The sequence below is a fragment of the Oratosquilla oratoria genome, chromosome 25 (genome assembly GCF_046742065.1).
Source record: "Oratosquilla oratoria isolate Oo_2021 chromosome 25, ASM4674206v1, whole genome shotgun sequence".
In the NCBI taxonomy this organism is placed as follows: domain Eukaryota; kingdom Metazoa; phylum Arthropoda; class Malacostraca; order Stomatopoda; family Squillidae; genus Oratosquilla; species Oratosquilla oratoria.
This window is the reverse complement of record NC_134801.1, coordinates 33,880,172-33,901,197: the sequence shown is the minus strand read 5'-3', so window position 1 is coordinate 33,901,197 and position 21,026 is coordinate 33,880,172. Positions and strand designations below refer to the sequence as shown.

The following is a 21,026-nucleotide window of genomic DNA, read 5'->3' as shown; positions in this document are numbered from 1 at the left end:
TATTTGGATGAGGAAATAGTAAAGAAAATATTAGTTACACTAATAAGACCAAGATTGGAGTATGCTGTGACACTATGGACACCCAGTAAAAAAAAATATAAAGAAATTAGAAAGAATACAAAGAGCAACGACAAAGATGGCACCAACACTCTCCAAATTGATATATGAACAAAGATTGTCCAAACTGGAACTACCAACCCTGGAACAAAGAAGAGAAAGAGGAGATCTACTGACTATTTACAGAATTATGAAAGGAATGGAAGTTCAAGATAGATATGATTTATTAAAGTGGGACAAGAGAAAAACAAGAGGACATGAAAAGAAACTCAAAAAGGATAGTTATAGAAAAGATCTGAAAAAGAAATACTTAATAGAAAGGACTTGTTAAATTGGGACAAGAGAAACACAAGAGGACATGGAAAGAAACTCAAAAAAGATAGTTATAGAAGAGATGTGAAGAGGAACAGTTTTCCACACTGAGTGGTGGACACTTGGAACAAACTGGACGAAACGATAGCATGTGCAAAAACCATACATAAATTTAAGAGAAAACTAGACACTGTGAGGTAAAGGCTAGACACCATGAGTGTAGCTCCCCTTCCCGTAAGATACAACTAGGTAAATATGCACACACTTCTTTGCAGATGATGTAAAACTAATAAAGAAAGTAAGTACAAAGGAAGATTGTGGATCACTACAAAATGACCTGGACAAAGTCTGGGAATGGAGTCAAAACTATGAAGCGAACTTCAACATCAAGAAATGCAGTACAGACGCTCCTCTACTTACGTTCATTCATTTAACGTTTTTTTCAATTTTACGTTTGAACTGACGGTAAAAAAAAAAATTGTAAAAAAAAAAATTTTGAGTGAATTTTTTAGTTTACCGCGCTCTCCGTATTTCAAACGATACTTGCGCACGAAGCTGCGTCCATTATTTACATTGCGCAGACGACAAACTGAACATGCCTTGCCTCCTCCTCCCCCTCCTCCTCCACCATCTCAATTTATGTTGCTTGAATTTAATCTATTTGAAATTAATGTTATTATTTTACAATGTTATGTGTTTAATTAATAATTTAGGGGTGTTTTATAAGATACGGTAATAGAATTTACCGATGTATAGTACAGTAACAACTTACGTTCATTTTCAACTTACGTTCGGCCGTTCGGAATGTAACTAAAACGTAAGTTGAGGAGCGTCTGTATAATGGAATTTGGAAAAAGTAAAAATAGTATATCAGGACAATATAAAACTGATACTAAGGAAGTTAAAAAAGTTAACTCAGAAAGGGACCTAGGAGTAATTATCAGCAAAGACATGGCAACAAAATAGTCAGAGAAACATTCAATTTACTAAGATCAATGAAAGTGGCCTTTGACTACTTGGATGAAGAAATGGTAAAGAAAATATTAGTTACATTCATAAGACCAAGACTGGAGTATGCTACAACACAATGGACACCCAGTACTAAAAAGAATATAAAGAAATTAGAAAGAATTCAAAGAGCAACAACAAAGATGGCACCAACACTCTCTAAATTGACATACGAACAAAGATTGGCCAAACTCGAACTACCTACCCTGGAACAAAGAAGAGAAAGAGGAGATTTACTATCTACAGAATTATGAAAGGGATGGAAGTCCTTAATAGAGACGATTTATTAAAGTGGGATAAAAGAAAAACAAGATGACGTGAAAAGAAACTTAAAATGATAGTTATAGAAGAGATCTGAAAAATAATAGCTTTCCACACGGTGGTGGATATCTGGAACAAATTGAATGAGAAAACACCGAGTGCAAAAACTACACAAGAATTTATATCAAACTGGATGCTGAAAGATACAAAAGCAGGTCACTATAAGCATAGCTCTCTTCCCATAAAATACAACTAGGTAAATACACACACACTGGATACTAAAAGAATGTAAAGATGAACTAACAGACAAAATATATAAGATAATAGATTGCTCAAAGAAGGAAAGGTACTGCAAGACTGGAAGAATGCCAATATATAAAGGGGGAGATATGGAAGACCCAACAAACTAGAGACTGGTCTCCCTTACAAGCACAATAGCCAAAATATGTGAAAAAGTCATCAAAAGTAGATGGACTAAACATCTGGAAGAGAGCAATATACTGAATCCAAAACAATTTGGTTTTAGACAAGGAAGATCATGTGCCACAAACTTGATTTGTTTTTATTCAAGGTTAATAGATATATTGCAAGAAAGGGATAGATGGGCTGATTGTGCTTTCCTGGATTTACAAAAGGAGTTTGATAAAGTACCACACAAAAAGCTATTAAGAAAACTCAAAACAACAGGTGTAAAAGGAAAAATTATTGATTTCTTGCAAGGGAGAAAAATGAGGGTGGTACTTAGGGATAAAAAACTCTACCTGGGAAGAAATTATGAGTGGAATCCCATAAGTTTCAGTATTAGCTCTGATAATGTTTGCTATATATATAAATGACATGGATGAAGGTTTAGAATGTTATATGAACTTCTTTGCAGATGATGCAAAACTACTAAAGAAAGTATGTACAGAAAAAGACTGTGAATTGCTAAAGAGAGACCTGGACAAAGTCTGGGAATGGAGCCAAAAACGGGAAGTGAACTTCAACATTAAGAAATTTAATATAATAGAATTTGGAAAAAGTAAAAAAAGAATATCAGGACAATATAAAATTGGTAAAAAGGAAGTAAAGAAAGTTAGCTCTGAAAAGGACCTAGGAATAATTATTACCAAAGACATGTCATTAGAGTTGATAATGGAATTGATAATGGAAGAGATGGCAGTGAGGGGAAGATGGGCAGAATATTTTAGGGAGTTGTTGAATGTGAAGGAGGATAGGGAAGGAAAGATAGCTGCAGTGGGAAATGCGAAGAAAATGAGAGTGATGAGTGAGGAGAATGGAGGAGAAATAAGGAAGGATAAGGTGAAGGCAGCTGTAAAGATGATGAAAGCAGGTAAGGCACCTGGTCTGGATGGATGTCATGCAGAATGTCTGAAAAAGGGAGGTGCAGTGATGGTGGACTGGTTGGTGAGGTTATTTAATGTTTGCTGGAGAGAGGGTAGAGTACCGGAGGACTGGAGGAGTGCCTGTATAGTTCCTCTTTACAAGGGAAAAGGGGACAAGTGTGAATGTAGTAATTTCAGAGGGATTAGCCTGTTGAGTGTAGTAGGGAAGGCTTATGGGAGGATCTTAATTGAGAGGATTAGGAGAGGAACAGAGGGAGTAATTGGTGAGGAACAGTGTGGATTTAGGACGGGTAGAGGTTGTGTAGATCAGATCTTTGTGGTAAGACAGATATGTGAGAAAGCTATAGGAAAGGGGAAGGATGTTTTTTGGGCTTTCATGGATCTGGAAAAGGCTTATGATAGGGTAGACAGAAAGGCACTGTGGGAGGTTATGCAGATTTATGGGATAGGAGGAAAGCTTTTGGGAGCTGTCAAGAGTTTTTATGAGAGTAGTAGAGCATGTGTTAGGATTAGAAATGGAGAGAGTGAGTGGTTTGAAGTAAAGGTGGGACTTCGTCAAGGATGCGTTATGTCGCCCTGGCTGTTCAACTTATACATGGATGGGGTGGTGCGAGAGGTGAATGCTAGGGTAGTGAGTCAGGGATTGGAGATGGTTAAAGAAAATGGAGAAAAGTGGGAGGTGAGCCAGCTGTTGTTTGCGGACGACACTGCGCTTGTGGCAGGGTCAGAGGAGGGATTGAGGAAGCTGGTGGCAGAGTTAGGGAGAGTATGTGATAGAAGAAAGCTAAAGATAAATGTGGGTAAAAGTAAGGTGATGAGATGTACAAGGGGTGAAAGTGGCAGTAGACTGGAAGTGAACATTAAGGGAGAGCGACTGGAGGAAGTGGATAGTTTTAGATACTTGGATGCAAGTGTAGCAGGAAAAGGTGGAGTGAAGGTGGAGGTAGAATGTAGATTGAGAGAAGCGAGTAAATGCCTTGGTGGTTTAAAGAGTGTAATGAGGAATAGACATTTGGGAATGGATGCGAAGAGGAGACTGTATGAAGGAGTGATTGTGCCAACAGCACTGTATGGGGCAGAAACGTGGAACATAAGAGAAGAAGAGAGAAGGAGTTTGAATGTGTTTGAGATGAGGTGTCTGAGAAGTATGGTGGGGGTTACTAGGCTAGATAGAGTGAGAAATGAGGAGGTGAGGAGGAGAACAGGGGTGAAAAAGGATTTGGGAGATAGGGTTGATGAAAGAATATTAGGATGGTTTGGACACATGGAAAGAATGAGTGAAGAAAGACTAGTAAAAGAGGTATGGAAGGCAGATGTGGAAGGAGTGAACATGAGGGGACATCCTAGGATGAGGTGGATGGATGGGGTGAAGGGGGCTTTGGGGAAGAGGGGAATGTCTGTTGAGGAAGGAAGGGAGAGGACGGAAGACAGAGGTGAGTGGAGAATGGTTGTATATGGATGATGTTGTGACTGCATGAGGAGGAATGGGCGGGGAAGTGGGGGGTGGGGTAGTATGTGTGAGTAAATTTTGACGCAGCCCGAAGGGATTTCTCCCCGTCCTCGCCTTATATGCAAAGGGGGACGGAGAGGGGGGGTCGCCGATTAAATGAAGCGGCCTCGCTGTGGATGTACTGTGTCTTGCGACACTGCTTCTGACCCAGGGCGGTGGGCAGGGTGCAGGGATGACCCGTCATCCAGGAGGTGCTCAGATGAGAGGAAGGGTGGGAGGGGTGTGGAGTGTATTTAGGGATGAAATGGGTGGGAGTGTTTTTATGCCTTTCCCTTTTTGGCTACCTCCCTTGGAAGGGGGAAAAAGCCTTGGTATATGTATGTATGTATGTCATTAGACAAGCATATCAACAAAATAGTCGGAGAAACCTACAATTTACTATGATCCATAAAGGTGACTTTTGATTACTTGGATGAAATAATGGTAGAAAAAATATTAATCAAACTGATAAGACCAAGATTGGAGTATGCTGCAACACTGGACACCCAGTACAAAAAAATAATATAAAGAAATTAGAAAGAATCCAAAGAGCAATGACAAAGATGGCACCAACACTTTCAAAATTGACCTGAATAAAGATTGTCTAATATGGAACTACCAATCCTGGAACAAAGAAGAGAAAGGAAGAGATCTATTGGCCATTTACAGAATCATGAAAGGCATGGAAGTCCTTGACAGAGAAGACTTATTAGTGGGATAAAAGAAAAACAAGAGGACATGAAAAGAAATTCAGAAAGGATAGTTATAGAAGAGATCTGAAAAAAAAAATTCCATACAGAGTGGTGAATATTACATTATGAGACGAGGTAATGGAGCCTTGACTTGTATAACGAAGTAGGAGTTGGGGTTTTTGTCCAGAGATATGAACACATTCCCTAGCCATGCTGTGGTTCACATGCAGGCATGGGCAGTCTGAGTCGAGAATACCCATCCCTAACAGGTATGTATTTACCTAGTTGTAATATACGGGAGGGGAGCTATGCTCGTGGTGACCCGTCTTTGTATCTCTCCGCATCAAGTTTTATCTTAAAATCTTGTATAGTGTTAGCACATACTGTTTTGTTGTCTAATTTGTTCCATGTATTTATCGCTCTGTGTGGGAAACTGTTCCTTTTCAAGTTTTTTCTATAACTATCCTTTTTCAATTTTTTTCCGTGTCCTCTTGTTTTACCGTTGTCCCACATTAATAGGTCGTTCCTGTCTAAAACTTCCATTCCTTTCATTATTCTGTAGATAGTTAGCAAATCTCCTCTTCCTCTTCTTTGTTCCAGAGTTGGTAGGTTCAATTTGGATAGTCTTTGCTCATATGTTAGTTCGGCGAGTGTCGGTGCTAGCTTTGTTGTCGCTCTTTGTAATCTTTCTAGTTTCTTAATATTCTTTTTGGTACTGGGTGTCCAAAGTGCTGCTGCGTACTCGAGTTTTGGTCTTATTAGTGTAGTATTTTCCTTATCATTTCTTCGTCCATATAGGTAAATGCCACTTTGATTGCTCTCAGTAAGTTGTAGGTTTCTCCGAACATCTTGTTTATATGCTTATCTGGTTTCATGTCCTTTCCAATCATCACTCCAAGATATTTTTCATAGTTTGTTTTATTTATTTTTTCTTCCCCAATTCTGTAATTTTTTGATATTCTATTTTTACTCTTTCCAAATTCCATTATGCTGCATTTCTTAATATTAAATTTTACTTCCCACTTTTGAGTCCAATTCCATATTGTGTCCAGATCTTGTTGCAACGAGTTGCAGTCCTCTTCCGTTTTTACCTTCTTAAGTAATTTTGCATCATCTGCAAAAAAATTTATATAGCACTCCACGCCTTCATTCATGTCATTAATGTATACAGCGAACATGATCGGGGCCAGTACTGATCCTTGCAGGACCCCGCTTTTTACTTCTTCCCAGTTGGAGAATTTTTCTCTAATTACAACTCTCATTTTCCTCCCAATCAGAAAGTCTTTCATCCATTCCAATAATTTTCCTCTGATGCCACCTTTTGACTCTATCTTATTTATTAGTTTCCTATGAGGTACCTTATCGAATGCCTTTTGCAGGTCCAGAAAAGCACAGTCTGCCCATCCATCTCTTTCTTCTATTATGTCTACTAATCTTGAGTAAAAGCAAATCAGATTTGTTGTACAGGATCTCCCCTGTCTAAATCCAAATTGATTTGGGTTCAGTATAGATTTTTCTTCCAGGTACTTAACCCATCTGTTTTTGATCACTCTTTCACAAATTTTTGCTATTGTGCTTGTTAGTGAGACCAGTCTGTAGTTAGATGGATCTTCCTTATCACCTCCCTTATAAATTGGTACAATGTTTGCTTTTTTCCAGTCCAATGGTACTTTTCCTTCTTTAATTGATGATTTAATTATATCATATATTTTGTCAGTTAATTCTTCCATGCATTCTTTCAGTATCCAGTTTGCTATTCCGTCTGGGCCATGTGATTTTCTGACATCCAGGGTTTTAATTTGATCACTGATTTCTTTTTGTGTTACGTTTATTTCTTTCATTGCTGTCAATGTTTAAATGAAAAATATTTGTAAGGGGGAAAAAGCCTTGGTATATGTATGTAGAAATTAATAAAAAAAAATATGGAATTATTATTTAGTATATAGTATAAATTATTAAGTAGAACAAATCTGAGTCGAGAATACCTATCCCTAACAGGAAGTGAAAATGGGGAGAGGTAGTGTAAAACATTATACTAACATACACATGGGTAGATCAAACATAGTGGTTGAAGAATATTTTTTGTAATAGGCTACAGGGAAATAAGCGAGTGTGTGAAAGGGATTGTGGCTGAGAGTGCTCTCTCCCAATGATTAAGATCTCTCTTCCAAAGATAAAGTAAATCTTTGGGAGTAGGTTAGGATAGTAAGTAGATGTAAAGTAAATATTTACCAAAGATGGTCATATGGTTAGGTAAGTACTACCCATGTGTTCTGTTCATGCTATTAACCCCTTCCATACGGTGCCGCACACGTAGGCGTCATGGAGTTAGATCTCGGTGGCAGCAGCCAATGCCAGCCGTACGACGTGTCGTAATAATACTCGCATCATAAAATATAGTCACCGCTTATATCGATCGTTCTCTCTTCACCCGTGAATTTTGATAACCATAGAAAATGCGATTACAAAAGAATTAGAAAGAATGTCATTATGGAGGGGAGACTACAATAAATATAATCAAGACGCCGATATGGCAGCCTCGCGAATACACTCGCTCCCCATGACGCCTACGTGTGCGGCACCGTATGGAAGGGGTTAAGGTGGTGAATTCTATAACCCCTATATATGGTACTTCTTTTGTTCATAATTGTTTCCAGTGTAAGGAATCTGGTTCAATTATAACAGTTTAAATCAACTATAAGGAGAACAGAGGTGGTAAAGGAGTTGGGAGATAGGATGGATGAAGAGTATTGGGATGGTTTGGACACATGGAAAGAGTGAGTGAAGAAAGACTAGTAAAAAAGGTATGGAAGGCAGATGTGGAGGAAGTGAACATGAGGGGGCGACCTAGGATGAGATGAATGGATGTAGTGAAAGGGGATTTGGGGAAGAGGGGAATGTCTGTTGAGGAAGGATGGGAGAGGACAGAAGACAGGGGTGAACGGAGAATGGTTGTATATGGATGATGTTGTGATGCATTAGGTGAAATGAGTCGGGGGACAGGGGGTGAGGTAGTGTGAGAAAATTTGACGCAGCCCGAAGGGATTTCTCCCCGTCTTCTCCTTTTCTGCATAAGGGGATGGAGAAGGGGGGGTTGCCGATTGAAATGAAGTGGCCTTGCTATGGATGTGCTGTGTCTTGCAACACTGCCTCTGACCCAGGGCAGTGGACAAGGTGCAGGGATGACCAATCATCCAGGAGGTGCCAAGATAAGAGGGAGGGAAGAGAATGGAGAGGAATGGAGTTGATTAGGGACGTAATGGTTTTTATGCCTTTTTCTTTTTAGCTACCTCCCTTGTAAGGGGGAAAAAGCCTCTGGTATATACGGTATATGTATATCTACTGTGATAGAGAATATCCATTTTATATATGATTTATTTTATTTTGATTACAATTAATTAGATGTATATCATAGATCAGTAAATCAACCTATTGCAAACTTGAAATTTTCTTTAATCTACCTAAACTAGATTCCACAAATATAAGTAACACCAAAACCAGCCTTAAAGGGGGAGAATGGAATGAAATAGTGTTTGTTCAAGAAGTTACATGTGGTCAAATTATATATTTTAAGGGTTTTGGGATGGTGGCAGCTATTGCTAATAAAAAAAAATCTGACTTAACATAGGATTTTCCAAATCACCACTGACTAATTGTCATCATCATATGTGGTCCTCTTGATTGAACATGATTTTATGAAGGCATACATCTCACCCATCCATTCTTTGTTATAATCATAGAAGTCATTCTGGCACTACATATTTTGGGTATCAACGGTGGCACTAGTGTTGATAAAAAACAACCTGTCACCTGACAGATATATCAGCAGAATTGTGGGAGAGACATACGGACTACTGCAGAAGATTGAAGTGGTGTTCCAATATTTGGATGAAGAGATGATGAAAAAACTCATCGAAACTCTGATATGTTCAAGACTGGAATATATGTCAGTAGTATATTCACCACATAGAGTGAAGGATATAAACAAGATTGAGAGAATACAAAGGGCAGCAACCAAACTAGTCTCCAGCCTGGCAGATAAACCATATGAGGAAAAACAAAAGGTTCTGGGTGACATGATTACAGTGTTCAGATCACTAAAGGAATAGATTGCATTGATAGAAGAGATCTCCTAATTAAGGATGGGAGGGCTTTAAGAGGTTATGGAAATAAATTAAGACCACTGGACGAAATGATGGTGTGTGCAAAAACCACACAAATTTAAGAACAATTTAGATACAGCAAAATACAGACGCGGGACACCATGAACATGGCTTCCCTTCCTGTAAGATACTAGTGATCAGCAAGTCTTGGAAGTTAGCATGAGAAGAAAGGTAAAAAAATATTTGGATTAGGAGAGAATACAAATAAAGATGAATGTGCAAACACATGGAGGCTCATAGAGGAAACCAAAATAAAAAAATTAAATGAGGCCAGAAGAAGAAAAACAAAATTCTATTTTGAGTTATCAATCATAATGAGAGGAAACAGAAAAAAAAGGCAGTATTAGAAAGGAAACACTATGAGGACACTTAAAGTAGCTAATGCAGATGGTTTACTATCAGCCAGGTTGGAAATAAATGATTACTTGAAGATAACTGAGTCTGATATTTTGTGTAAGTAGAGACCAAACTCCCAAGAAATGTTGATCTACAGCTGTGTCCCTGGAAAAGAGACACAGAAGATAAAATGGGTGAAGGGGTAATGGTTGTTGTGAAAAGTGACAAAAATGGACAAAGCAAATCTGAGTGAAAGCTAGGTTTACACAATTCACCTGAAAATTTGAACTAAAGGGCACAATAAAAGAGACTTCAAGGTGGCATATGTTCCCCCCAAGACAAGAGCTTGGAATGAAGCTGAATATCAAGAAATGATGTTGGACACAGCTCTCCTACTAAAGAAAACTACTGAACAAAGTAACAAAGTAGTCCTTATTGGAGATTTTAACTGTAGCAAGGTAAACTGAAAGGAGTGGGAAGCATGTGGCAAAGGCAGATTCCTGTTAAGTGTAGTGATGGAGATCACAATGACCCAGTGGGTAAAGGCAGTGACTCAGGTAGGAGATAACATTTCCATGAGCTTAGGTCTGCTACTCACTAAAGAGCCAGACATCATTAGCTCCTTGAACTACCTTTGCCCCATAGGAAAAAAGTGACCATGTAATAACTGTAAAGTTCTGCTTTACAGGGGGGCATACCACTGTCATGATGGAGTAAGAATTTTTCAACCCCTTTACTATAGTGATCTAAAACAAATGGTAAGCAATTCTATTAAATCTGGGAAACATCACTGTAGCATATGAATCAAAGAAAAGAATAAAATAAAATATTAGTTCTTACTTGTCTGAACCCTTCACCTGGGTCTGGGATTTAACTCGGAATGGCTTGAGGAACATCTGGGGAAAGAAAAACCTTGCATATAGTTCATTCTATAAATAAACATGTAGTCTATGCAGGAAGAAGTGAATACGATGAATGAGATGGGTATGGAAAAGTTTCTTTCATGCCTACCTACTCTGCATTGCAAGACCTCAAGTATGAGTGTTAAAAAGAATACAAGCTAAATAAAACCATGTTCTGGTAGTAATTCTAGAATATCCTTAAAACTCATTTGATATGGTGATGTCATTTACAGATTTCATTATGGCTATTCTTTGATGATTCAAATCAACTGGGGGGACAGATTCAGGACAAAATGGGGTTTTGATTGCTCAAGACCTGAGCCAGAATAAAACCTATGGTAGGAATCTCCATAGCCAAGAATTTAATATTCAATAGAGATGACATTCTTAATTAAAAAACAAATATTGTTAATAATCTTATGAACATTGCAGCGTACAAAGCTTGTTTCCAATTGTTTCTTTGAACAAAGTATCAATATTACATATGTATTTACCTAGTTCTATTTTGTGTGAGAAGAGCTATGCTCGTAGGGACCAGCAGTTGTATCATTCTGCATCCAGTTCTTTCTTAAAGTCGTGTATAGTTTTAGCACTTATTGTTTTCTCTTTCAATTTATTCCATGTATCTATCACTCTATATAGAAAGCTATTCTTTTTCAGATCTCTTCTGTAACTGTCCTTCTTAAGTTTCTTCTTGCGTCCCCTTGTATTTTTATCCCATTTAAGTAGATCATCCCTGTCAAGGATTTCCATCCCTTTCATAATTCTATATATGGATATCAAATCACCTCTTTCTCTTCTTTGCTCCAGAGTTAATAAGTTTAGTTTGTCCAATCTTTGTTCATACGTCAGTATACTGAGTGTTGGTGCCATCTTTGTTAGTGCTCTTTGAATTCTTTCTAGTTTCTTTGTTGTTTTTTTGTACTGGGTGTCCATAGTGCCGCTGCATAATCTAATTTTGGTCTTATCAGTGTAACTAGGATTTTCTTCACCATCTCCTCGTCCATGTAGTAAAAGGCCACTTTCATTGATCTTAATAAGTTCCAGGTTTCTCCAACTATTTTGTTTACATGTTCGTCTGGTGTCATGTCATTTGAAATGATCACTCCTAGGTCTCTTTCTGAATTTACTTTTGTAACTTCTTTTGTTCCAATTTTGTATTTACCGGATATTCTATTTTATCTTTTTCCAAATTCCATTATACTACATATTTTTATGTTGAAATTCACCTCATTCTTTTTACTCCAATTCCAGACTTTGTCTAGATCTCCCTGAAAAGATTTACAGTCTTCTTCGTTACTCTCTTCAATAGTTTTGCATCATCTGCAAAGAAGTTTATGTAACATTTAATTCCTTCATCCATGTTGTTTATATAAATAGCAAACATTATTGGAGCCAATACAGAGCCTTGGGGTACTCCACTTATCATGTCTACCCATTTTGAGTTCTTTTCTCTTAGTATCACTCTCATTTTTCCTCCTTTCAAGAAGTCTCCCATCCATTCCAATAAATTTCTTTGTATTCCACCTATTAGTTCAATTTTTCTTAGTAGTTTTCTGTGTGGTACTTTGTCGAAAGCCTTTTGTAGGTCTAGGAAGGCACAATCTACCCAGCCATCTCTTTCTTGTATTATGTCTAGCAATCTTGAGTAAAAGCATATTAAGTTTGTAGTACATGATCTTCCACTTCTAAATCCAAATTGGTTGGGGTTTAATATTTTGTTCTTTTCCAAGTGAGTCCATTTGTTTTTAATAACTCTTTTGCATATTTTTGCAATTGTGCTTGTAAGGGATATTGGTCTATAATTTGTTGGATTTTCTCTATTTCCTCTCTTATATATTAGTACAATATTAGCATTCTTCCAGTCTTGTGGTACTTTTCCTTCTTTGAGTGAGAAGTCAATTATCTTGTGTATTTTGTCTGTGAGTTCGTCTATGCAGTCTTTTAATATCCAGTTTGCTATTCCGTCTGGCCCATGTGACTTTCTGACAGAGTTTCTTTATTTGGTCCCTTATTTCTTTCTGTGCCACCATTATTTCTTCCATTTCAGGGGATCCTTCCTGGTGACTATCATCCCACAATTGTGAGCTTTTAATTTCTACATCTTCTATGTATTTTTTATTTCCTTCACAAAGTTTTATTTCGTGTTTGACTTTTAGTTTGTCATTTACATATCTGTAGAACAGTTTAGGTTGATCTTTGCATTTTGCTTTTATATCTTTTTCATAGTTTCTTTTTTCCTCTCTTTGTATGTCTACATATTCATTTCTCAGTTTAATGTATGTTTGTCATTTAGTCTCTTTTTTGTCTCTTTTCCAAGCTTTGTCTCTTCTGTCTTTAGCATTGCTACACTTTTTATTATACCAGCACTGTATGTGCTCCCTTTTCTGTTTCCGCTTAGGCACATATTTGTCTGTTCCCTCTTTATATATTTCTTTGAAAATGTTCCATTTCTCTTCCATCTTTGTTTCATCATTTGCAAATTTTTCCCAACTGGCATTTTGGAAAAATTTCCTAAATTTAACAAAATCAGTTTTGTTGTACATCAGTCTTCCTTCTCTATGTTTCTCGTTCCTTCTTACCATATTTTTTCCTTAAGTTCGATCTCTATTAGTATGTGGTCACTCTTCTCAAATGGTGTTTTATAATTTATTTCTTCCACTATTTCTGGTTCAGGGGTGAATATCAAATCTAGTCTCAATGGTTCTTTGTTTTGTCTAAATCTAGTATTTTCTTTAACCCATTGCGTCATATCCAGTATGACATTTCCCCAGAGTTCGTCTCCACCTCCCATAGTCAATTCTTCCCAATTTATTTCCTTTGCATGAAAGTCACCAATAATTACTATATTTTCTCCATATTTCAGTGTCTCAGTTAATTCATTCTTTGTATCTTCTAGTAATTTTGAGTGTTCACTGTCAGTCCAGGTCTTAGTTTTTGGGGTACAGAAATAAATGCAATTATAATAAAAACAGTAATTAATAAAATAACAAAATACAATGTACAATCTTCTGTGGTTTGCATGAAAATGTGCATTTACTTAATTCTAGTTTATTGGACTCTCAGTTCAATAGTTACAGGTGCATATGAGAGAACATTGTTGTGTAGTTTTGGTTCTGGAATTGGTAGATCACTTACTAAACAGTTGAACAGTATTGGTGAAAGTATTGCATCCTGTGGGACTCATTATTATATAGCTTTTTTGTTCCTGAGATTTGGTTGTTTTGGGTTACCCTGCACTTTCTGCTATAAAGTTGGTAAACCACTTCTTGTCATTGTTATGAATGTCTGTCCCATTGATCTTTTTTGGATAGCATGTGTCTAGGGACCTTGTCATCTATGGAAAACAACTTTTCTTTCTAGTGGAGCTTTATTTATTAAATCCTTCCAGCACTTGTGATGTTAGCGAGCAGAGTGGCCTTCCTTGAAGTCATGTTGGTTGGGATAGGTAGGTGTTTCCGATTTGATTTTTGCTATTATCAGCCTTTCCACTTGTTTGGATATTGTGGATAGCAGTGAGATTGGTTTGTATGATGCAGGATTTTTGGGTTTCAAGATTGGTATAATGTGAACTCTTTTCCAGATGTGTGGGGTTTTGCGGTGTAACCAGTACTTGAAAATGTCAGTTTAAGCTCTTATGGCCGTTTGGCCAAGATAGTTGCAGTCGAAATTTGAGATTTTGTCTGGACCTTCAGCTTCGAAGTTTCTCAATTTCTTTATGGCCCCTTCTACATCTTTACTGATGAAAGTGTGTATGTGTATTTACCTAGTTGTTTCTTATGGGAAGGGCATCTACGTTCGTGGTGTCCCGCCTCTGTATCTCACCATATCTTATTTGATCTTAAATTTTTGGATTGTTTCTGCACACACTCTGTGAGGAATGCTGTTCTTTTTCTGGTCTCTTAGAACTATAACTGTCCTTTTTGAGCTTCCTTCCATGTCTTCTTGGGTTTCTCTTATCCCAATTTAGTAAATCTTCTCTATCAAGGGCTTCTATATCCCTCATAATTCTGTAGATGGTCAACAAGTCACCTCTTTCTTTGTTCCAGAGTCAGTAGTTCTAGTTTTGACAATCTGTCTTCAAATGACAGTTTAGATACTGTTAAGGCCATCTTTGTAGTTGCTCTCTGGATTCTCTCAATTTTCCTTATATTGTTTTTAGTACTGGGTGACCATAGTGTCACTGTATACTCCAATTTTGGCCTTATCAGCGTGACTAGTATTTTCTTTACCATTTCTTCTTCGAAGTAAGTAAAAGCCACTTTTATTGATCTCAGCAAGTTATAGGTTTCACCAACAATTTTGTTTATATGTTTGTCAGGGGACATATTGTTTGTGATGATTACTCCCAGGACTTTTTCAGATCCCACTTTTTTTTTTACTTCACTTTCACAAATTTTATAGTCCTGATATCTTTTTTTTTTCCTTTTTCCAAATTCCATTCTGCTACATTTCTTAATGTTAAAGTACACTTCCCACTTCTGACTCCATTACCAAATCCTGTTCAGATCTTTCTTTCTTTAACAATTTTGCATCATCTGCAAAGAAGCTCGTAACATTCTACACCCTCGTTCATGTCATTCATATAAACAGCAAACATTATTGGAGCCAATACCAATCCTTGTGGAACTCCACTAATTACCTCTTCCCAAGTAGAACTCTTTCTCTGAGCACTACCTTCATTTTTCTTCAATGCAAAAAGTTCTCCATCCATTTCAATAGTTTACCTTGTATCCCTCCTATGATATTTTACCCTGAATTGTAACAACTGCTTCATAGGTGGAAAATGGGGGCTTTTAGTTTTTAGTTTTTGATGGTTATTACAGCTCTACATATTTTGCTATTATCAATATTCCCATCTATTTTGTTGACTAGATTTTCCTAGTTTTCTTTGAGTTTGTTTTTATTAGATTAATTATGTTTCTATTTCATTGCTTAAGATGTTCTTTTTCTTGTTATGTTGTGTTTTTTCTTAAACCATTCCTTTTCAATCTAAAGAGGCTATATCTTGTGTGTAGGTGTCTGTGAGTGATTGTCTCATATATTTTTTAATTTGAGAAAGGTATGCTGTTGTGTACTAGTGTTATGAGTCTAGCTTTGTGTCTTCTGTTGGCTTCCCTTTTTGTTGTGTAATCAGTGAATGAGGTTATTGATACTTGTGATGCTTCTAGTATAACTTCTTTATGTATATTGTGTTCATATAGAAAGTGGTGCAGTTCTGTTTGATAGTGAGTCCATTTATGTTTATCTGTAGTATGTGTAGTGTGTATTTTTGTGTTGGTGTGTTTAAGGAAGTTAGTGACAGAGTTTGGGAAGGTGTGCAAAAGAAAGTAATTGAAAATAAATGTGGGTAAAAGTAAAGTGATGAGATGTACAAGGGGGAAGATGACAGTAAATTGAAAATTATTATAAAGGGAGACTGAAGGAAGTAGATGGCTTAGATACTTGGGTGCGAATGTGGCAGGAAAGGGAGGAGTGGAGGTGGAGGTAGAATGCAGATTGAGGGAAGCAAGTAAATGCCTTGGGGGATTAAAAAGTATAATGAGAAATAGATATTTGGGAATGGATGCTAAGAGAATATTGTATGAAGGAGTGATTGTGCCGACACCACTGTATGGGACAGAAACATGGAGCATAAGAAAGGAAGAGAGGAAGAGTTTAAATGTGTTTGAGATAAGATACCTGAGAAGTATGGTATGGGTTACTAGGCTGAATAGATTGAGAAATGAGGTGATGAGGTGATGAGGAGAGTGGGGATGGAAAGGATGTTGGGAGATGGGGGTGATGAAAGAGTATTGGAATGGTTTGGACACATGGAAAGAATGAGTGAAGAAAGATTAATAAAAGAGGTGTGGAAGGCAGAGGTGGAAGGAGTGAACATGAGGGGGTGACCAAGGATGAGATGGATGGATGAGGTAAAAGGGCCATTGGGAAAGAGGGAAATGTCTGTTGAGGAAGGAAGGGAGAAGACAGAAGATAGGGATGAGTGGAGAATGGTTGTGTATGGATGATGCTGTGATGCATGGAAGGGAGTGGGTGGGGGATGAGGGGTGAGAGTATGCATGAATTATATTTTGACGAAGCATGAAGGGATTTCTCCCCATCTTCTCTTTTTCTGCATGAGGGAACAGAGAGGGGGGATTGACGATTAAATGAAGCTTCTGACCCATGGCAGTGGGCAAGATGCAGGGATGACCCATCATCCAGGAGGAGCCAAGAAAAGAGGAGGGGTGGTGAATGGGAGCAGAGCATGAGGGGATGAAATGGGTGGGAGCGGATTTATGCATTTGACTTTGGCTACCTCTCTTGTAAGGGGGAAAAAGCCATTGGCATATATATGTATGTGTTTACAGGTGCAAGTGCAGCCATGTGTTGGCTACATCTTCAGTTCTTTGTAAACTGGTTTGTGTTAGTAAGTGTTGTACATGTTCAGTGGAACCAATAGTGAGATGTGTTGCATTTGATGGATGTGTGTACACAGTTTATGGGTTTAGATCATGTGGGGCAAGTGTATGGGCCTGGGCTGGTTTCTATGTCACTGGTTACTAGGAGAAGTGGAAGAGCAGGTGATGGTTTACTGACTTCCTTGTGTGCAAAAGCAGGAATAAAAGAGTGATACTTGAGAGTTGTGTGGTAGAGTGAAAGTGTGATTCTCTGGTCTGGTCTGGTCCAGAGACTAGGTGCTGGTCCCTTGGGTCTGCATCAATTGTCAGACCCTCAAGGTTGCACCTAATAGAGGTGAGGGGGTTGACTGGTTTTGAAAATGGGCAGCTTTGTTGTCCATCACTGCTCCCTGCTTGGTCTTACTTTCAAATAGCACCCACTCACTGCAATGGTAAATCTCCAGAAGTGCACACCTAAGTGATATATCAATAGAAAATTACATGTTAATTTTTTGAATTATAATACATCAACATAATATATGTTTCTAGTGGTGGAAATCAATGATACAAAAGAAAATGCTAAATGCAATACACTAGCTACAACTATGGTGTCAGCTAGTTTCAAGATGCCATATTTGTTTTTGTTTGTTGTTGAAGACAAACTAATGGAAGTCTAATAAACTGGTTTAGTCTAACCTAACCTCCTATGGGGTATGCATTTAGCATCCCTAGAGGTCATCACACTAGACTAGACCAAAAGACAAACTAATGAAAGTATAATAAATTTGTTTAGTCTTACCTAACCTAACCTCCTATGGGGTATGCATTTAGCATTTCTAGAGGTCATCAGACTAGACTAGACCAATTTGTCAAACTTCTATCAGTTTGTCTTTGACAATAAACAAAAGCAAACATGGTATCTCAAAGTTCGCCAATGTCCAAGTTGTAGCTAGTGTACTGCTTTTAACAACTTTTTTGTTATTGATTTCTGACTAAAAACATATATTACATTATGTATTATAATTTACAAAGATAATATTCAATTTTCTACTGATATACCACTTAAGTGTGCACTTCTGAAGTAACACCACTGCAACTTCTAGATATAGTCCTACACTTATGTGTGCAATCTCTTCTTAGTCTCATTTTTTGAGTATCACTTCAGTTGTGCACACCTACACAATAGAGCATTAGAAAATTAAATATTAATTTTGTAAATGCAATTTTCTTGGCAGAAATAAAAAACAAAAAAACTTGCTACAAGCAAATTTACTAATGAATGAAGCCACTAGGATACAGTCCAGTCACTATCAGAAGATGGATTTCACGTTGTGGACGGGTGTTCTCCAACTCTAGGTGACATTAATAAGTGGTTACAAAGACAATAGGGCTTCCTTGGACTTTATGAGAGAACACAGGGTTCTGCCTTTGTCTGCTAATTGCCCAAGATACAATAATAATCAGGCCATCAGTATCCATGATGATGACCTGGATAATCTTTAGAATTTGAGGTACCGAATTACTAAACATTGGTTAGGTTACATAGGTTAGGTTAGAATAGATTAATTTATCCTTTCATTCCTTCAACCTTGGCACCTATCAAAACAAACATGGCGTAACATTCAACCGCCGCAACTTCGTTCATTAGAAAATAGGTTTTAAGCAACTTTTTTGTTATTGATTTCCACCAAGAAAGTCTCATATTAGTTTGTTCTATTATAATTTACAAAATTGATATTTAATTTTCTATTGCTATATTGCATAGGTGTACACAACTAAAATTTTACCTTTTTTTGGTACAAGACCTTAATATGGGTGAAATTTCAACGGTTTTCATCTCTATTAACATAGTACTTGTAGATATCAAGATACTCAAGCCTATCCACCAAAATCAAGGTGTCAACTCTGAAAGAGGAAAGGGATAACTAAAATGTTCTTGGACACTGAAAGGCAGGCTGTTGACAAGATCTCATATACTGTTACTGCATCTTTCATGATCTTTCCATCATCTCTCCTAATAACATCTTCACCTTGTCTCCTGATGTTGGCACTAGAGGCCATAGGTTTAAGATACAAATGCAACATTCTCATTTGGAGGTTCGTAGGTGATTCTTCTCTTGTCGAATTATCCAGAAGTGGAATTCATTGCCCCTAAATATTGTTGATGCTCCTAGCCTCCCTGTGTTCAAGTCCAGATTGAAGTCCTTTTTAGGTGAAGAATTGTTCTCATTCTAATCTTTTATCCCAGTATGTTTATTTTTTACATTGAAGTGATGTCATCATAATTGTGTCATTTGTACCACCCATTGATGTGGGTAGCACTGTGGGTGTCATGTGATCATACCCTGCGCACGTCACGTGGATGAGGATGTAATCAAGATGTCAAGTGTATCACTGAACTATTTCAGCTGGGGGAGCAGCCTCGTGCTGGCCGCTTGTCCTCTTAGTCTCCTGCTTTTCTCTTATTTCTGTTAAATTTATAGAATAATCATCACTGAAAGATGCACCCAACCAGTCATTTTATAAACATGCAATAGTAGTACTGCCCGTGTAGCCTGACTGGAGTATCTGTCTTGGACTCTTGGGCCTGTCCCTCTCTGATCCAGACTGGCTGGACTTGGGGTGACATGGCCCTAACAGGTGAGTTGACTTGTCCATCTGGTCTCCCATAGAGTCATCACTAGCACAAATGCAGTTCCAGATTGAAGGAATCACAAGAATGATTCATGCAACCTAAAGAAGAAAGTTGTGGTTTTTCCTGGAGTAAAGGGTTACACTGGGTTTATTAAGTTAGTATGGTAGAAGTTGGATCAGTAATCAATTATCTACCACCATGGAATTATTACCTTTACAAACAATTCAGAATTAGCTCTGGAGGAACAGATGAACAAAAAGTACTGGTTTTGTTGCTAAATTATTTTGTTACATATACATTTGTGTACACTAAAAATTTTGTGGGCTTTGGTCTTTTTTTTTTAACCTCTTCAATAAGAGTCAAATATTTGCATGCAGATCAGGTTACTTGATGTTGAATGATGCATCACAACATGCTCATTACAAAATATATAGTTGCTGATGTTATACTCATTATCTTTCACCCTGAATAAATATAACATCACAGAAAATGTGATCAAGCCCATTCACAGAATATGGGAGTCACTCAGCTACTACAAAACATGCTGTATAAGAGAGCAGACACCAGCATCCTGTAAACCCCAATCATGGCTCAGGACCTATACATGGGTGTCATCATATTCAAGAGGTTAACAATGAGCTTCAGTAAATTAGTTATGCAAATCTTTGTCTTCTAAACTTTTGTTATGGTTTCAGAATAAGCCATAAAGAAGGTACAAAGATTTACCAATTCAACATAAGTTAGGTTGGAATTTGTTAAGGATGTCATATAAATAACAGATCCTCTTTGTTTCTATTGACCTTTCTTTTTTTTGTGTGTGTACAAGGGCGATTTCTATTCAAAATAAGTATTCACAAACTTGACATCGAACATTTACATTACACATAACACAGTAAGATTATAGATTCAAGATTGGGTATAGAGCACATAAGGTCTTAAAAATTTGGCCAAAAATTAGTTGTGATCTCCAGTTATACACAACAATACCCGTCCTTTCAATAATCAATTCCCACCCAGTATATGATACCCACAAAATACCTACACTGCGAGGGCAAATTAAGTTTAACCATCCCAATGTGACTGTCAATAATTTCGTATATTTACATTATGAACTCAAAACGCGCCTATAATTTCCCAGAGATCACTAACTCACATAATATATAACAAAGTTTATAATAATAAAAGGAATTATCTATCTGTTACAGTTTCATGAAGTTATATAAAAACGTCAAAATATGCCTTGCGACGTCTATTTTAGCATGAAATTGAGGAATGACTTTCGCACCTTTGTTGTTGCTTTACACGTTCTCCCAGACAAGGCAACTGACGTTTACTAATATATACTTCGTATAAAACTCATCATGCTATGTAATAAAAACAAACTTGATTAAAATAAATAAATATTATTAGTACGTCATGTAACTTATTCAATATATATGTGT

At 37.3% G+C, this 21,026-nt stretch overlaps 1 protein-coding gene across 1 annotated transcript in view; it reads right to left on the bottom strand.

The window, feature by feature from the left end:
* The window catches only part of eIF2D (eukaryotic translation initiation factor 2D), a 52,583-nt gene extending 31,651 nt beyond the window's left edge, over positions 1–20,932 (bottom strand). Inside the window, exons 1-2 of the mRNA XM_076208650.1 lie at positions 20,870–20,932; positions 10,505–10,560 (exon numbers count right to left, since the gene is read on the bottom strand). Coding sequence (XP_076064765.1) covers positions 10,505–10,560 — 56 coding nt within the window. The 5' untranslated portion in view covers positions 20,870–20,932. The remainder of the gene's footprint in view (positions 1–10,504; positions 10,561–20,869) is intronic.
* Between the last annotated feature and the right edge of the window lie 94 nt (positions 20,933–21,026).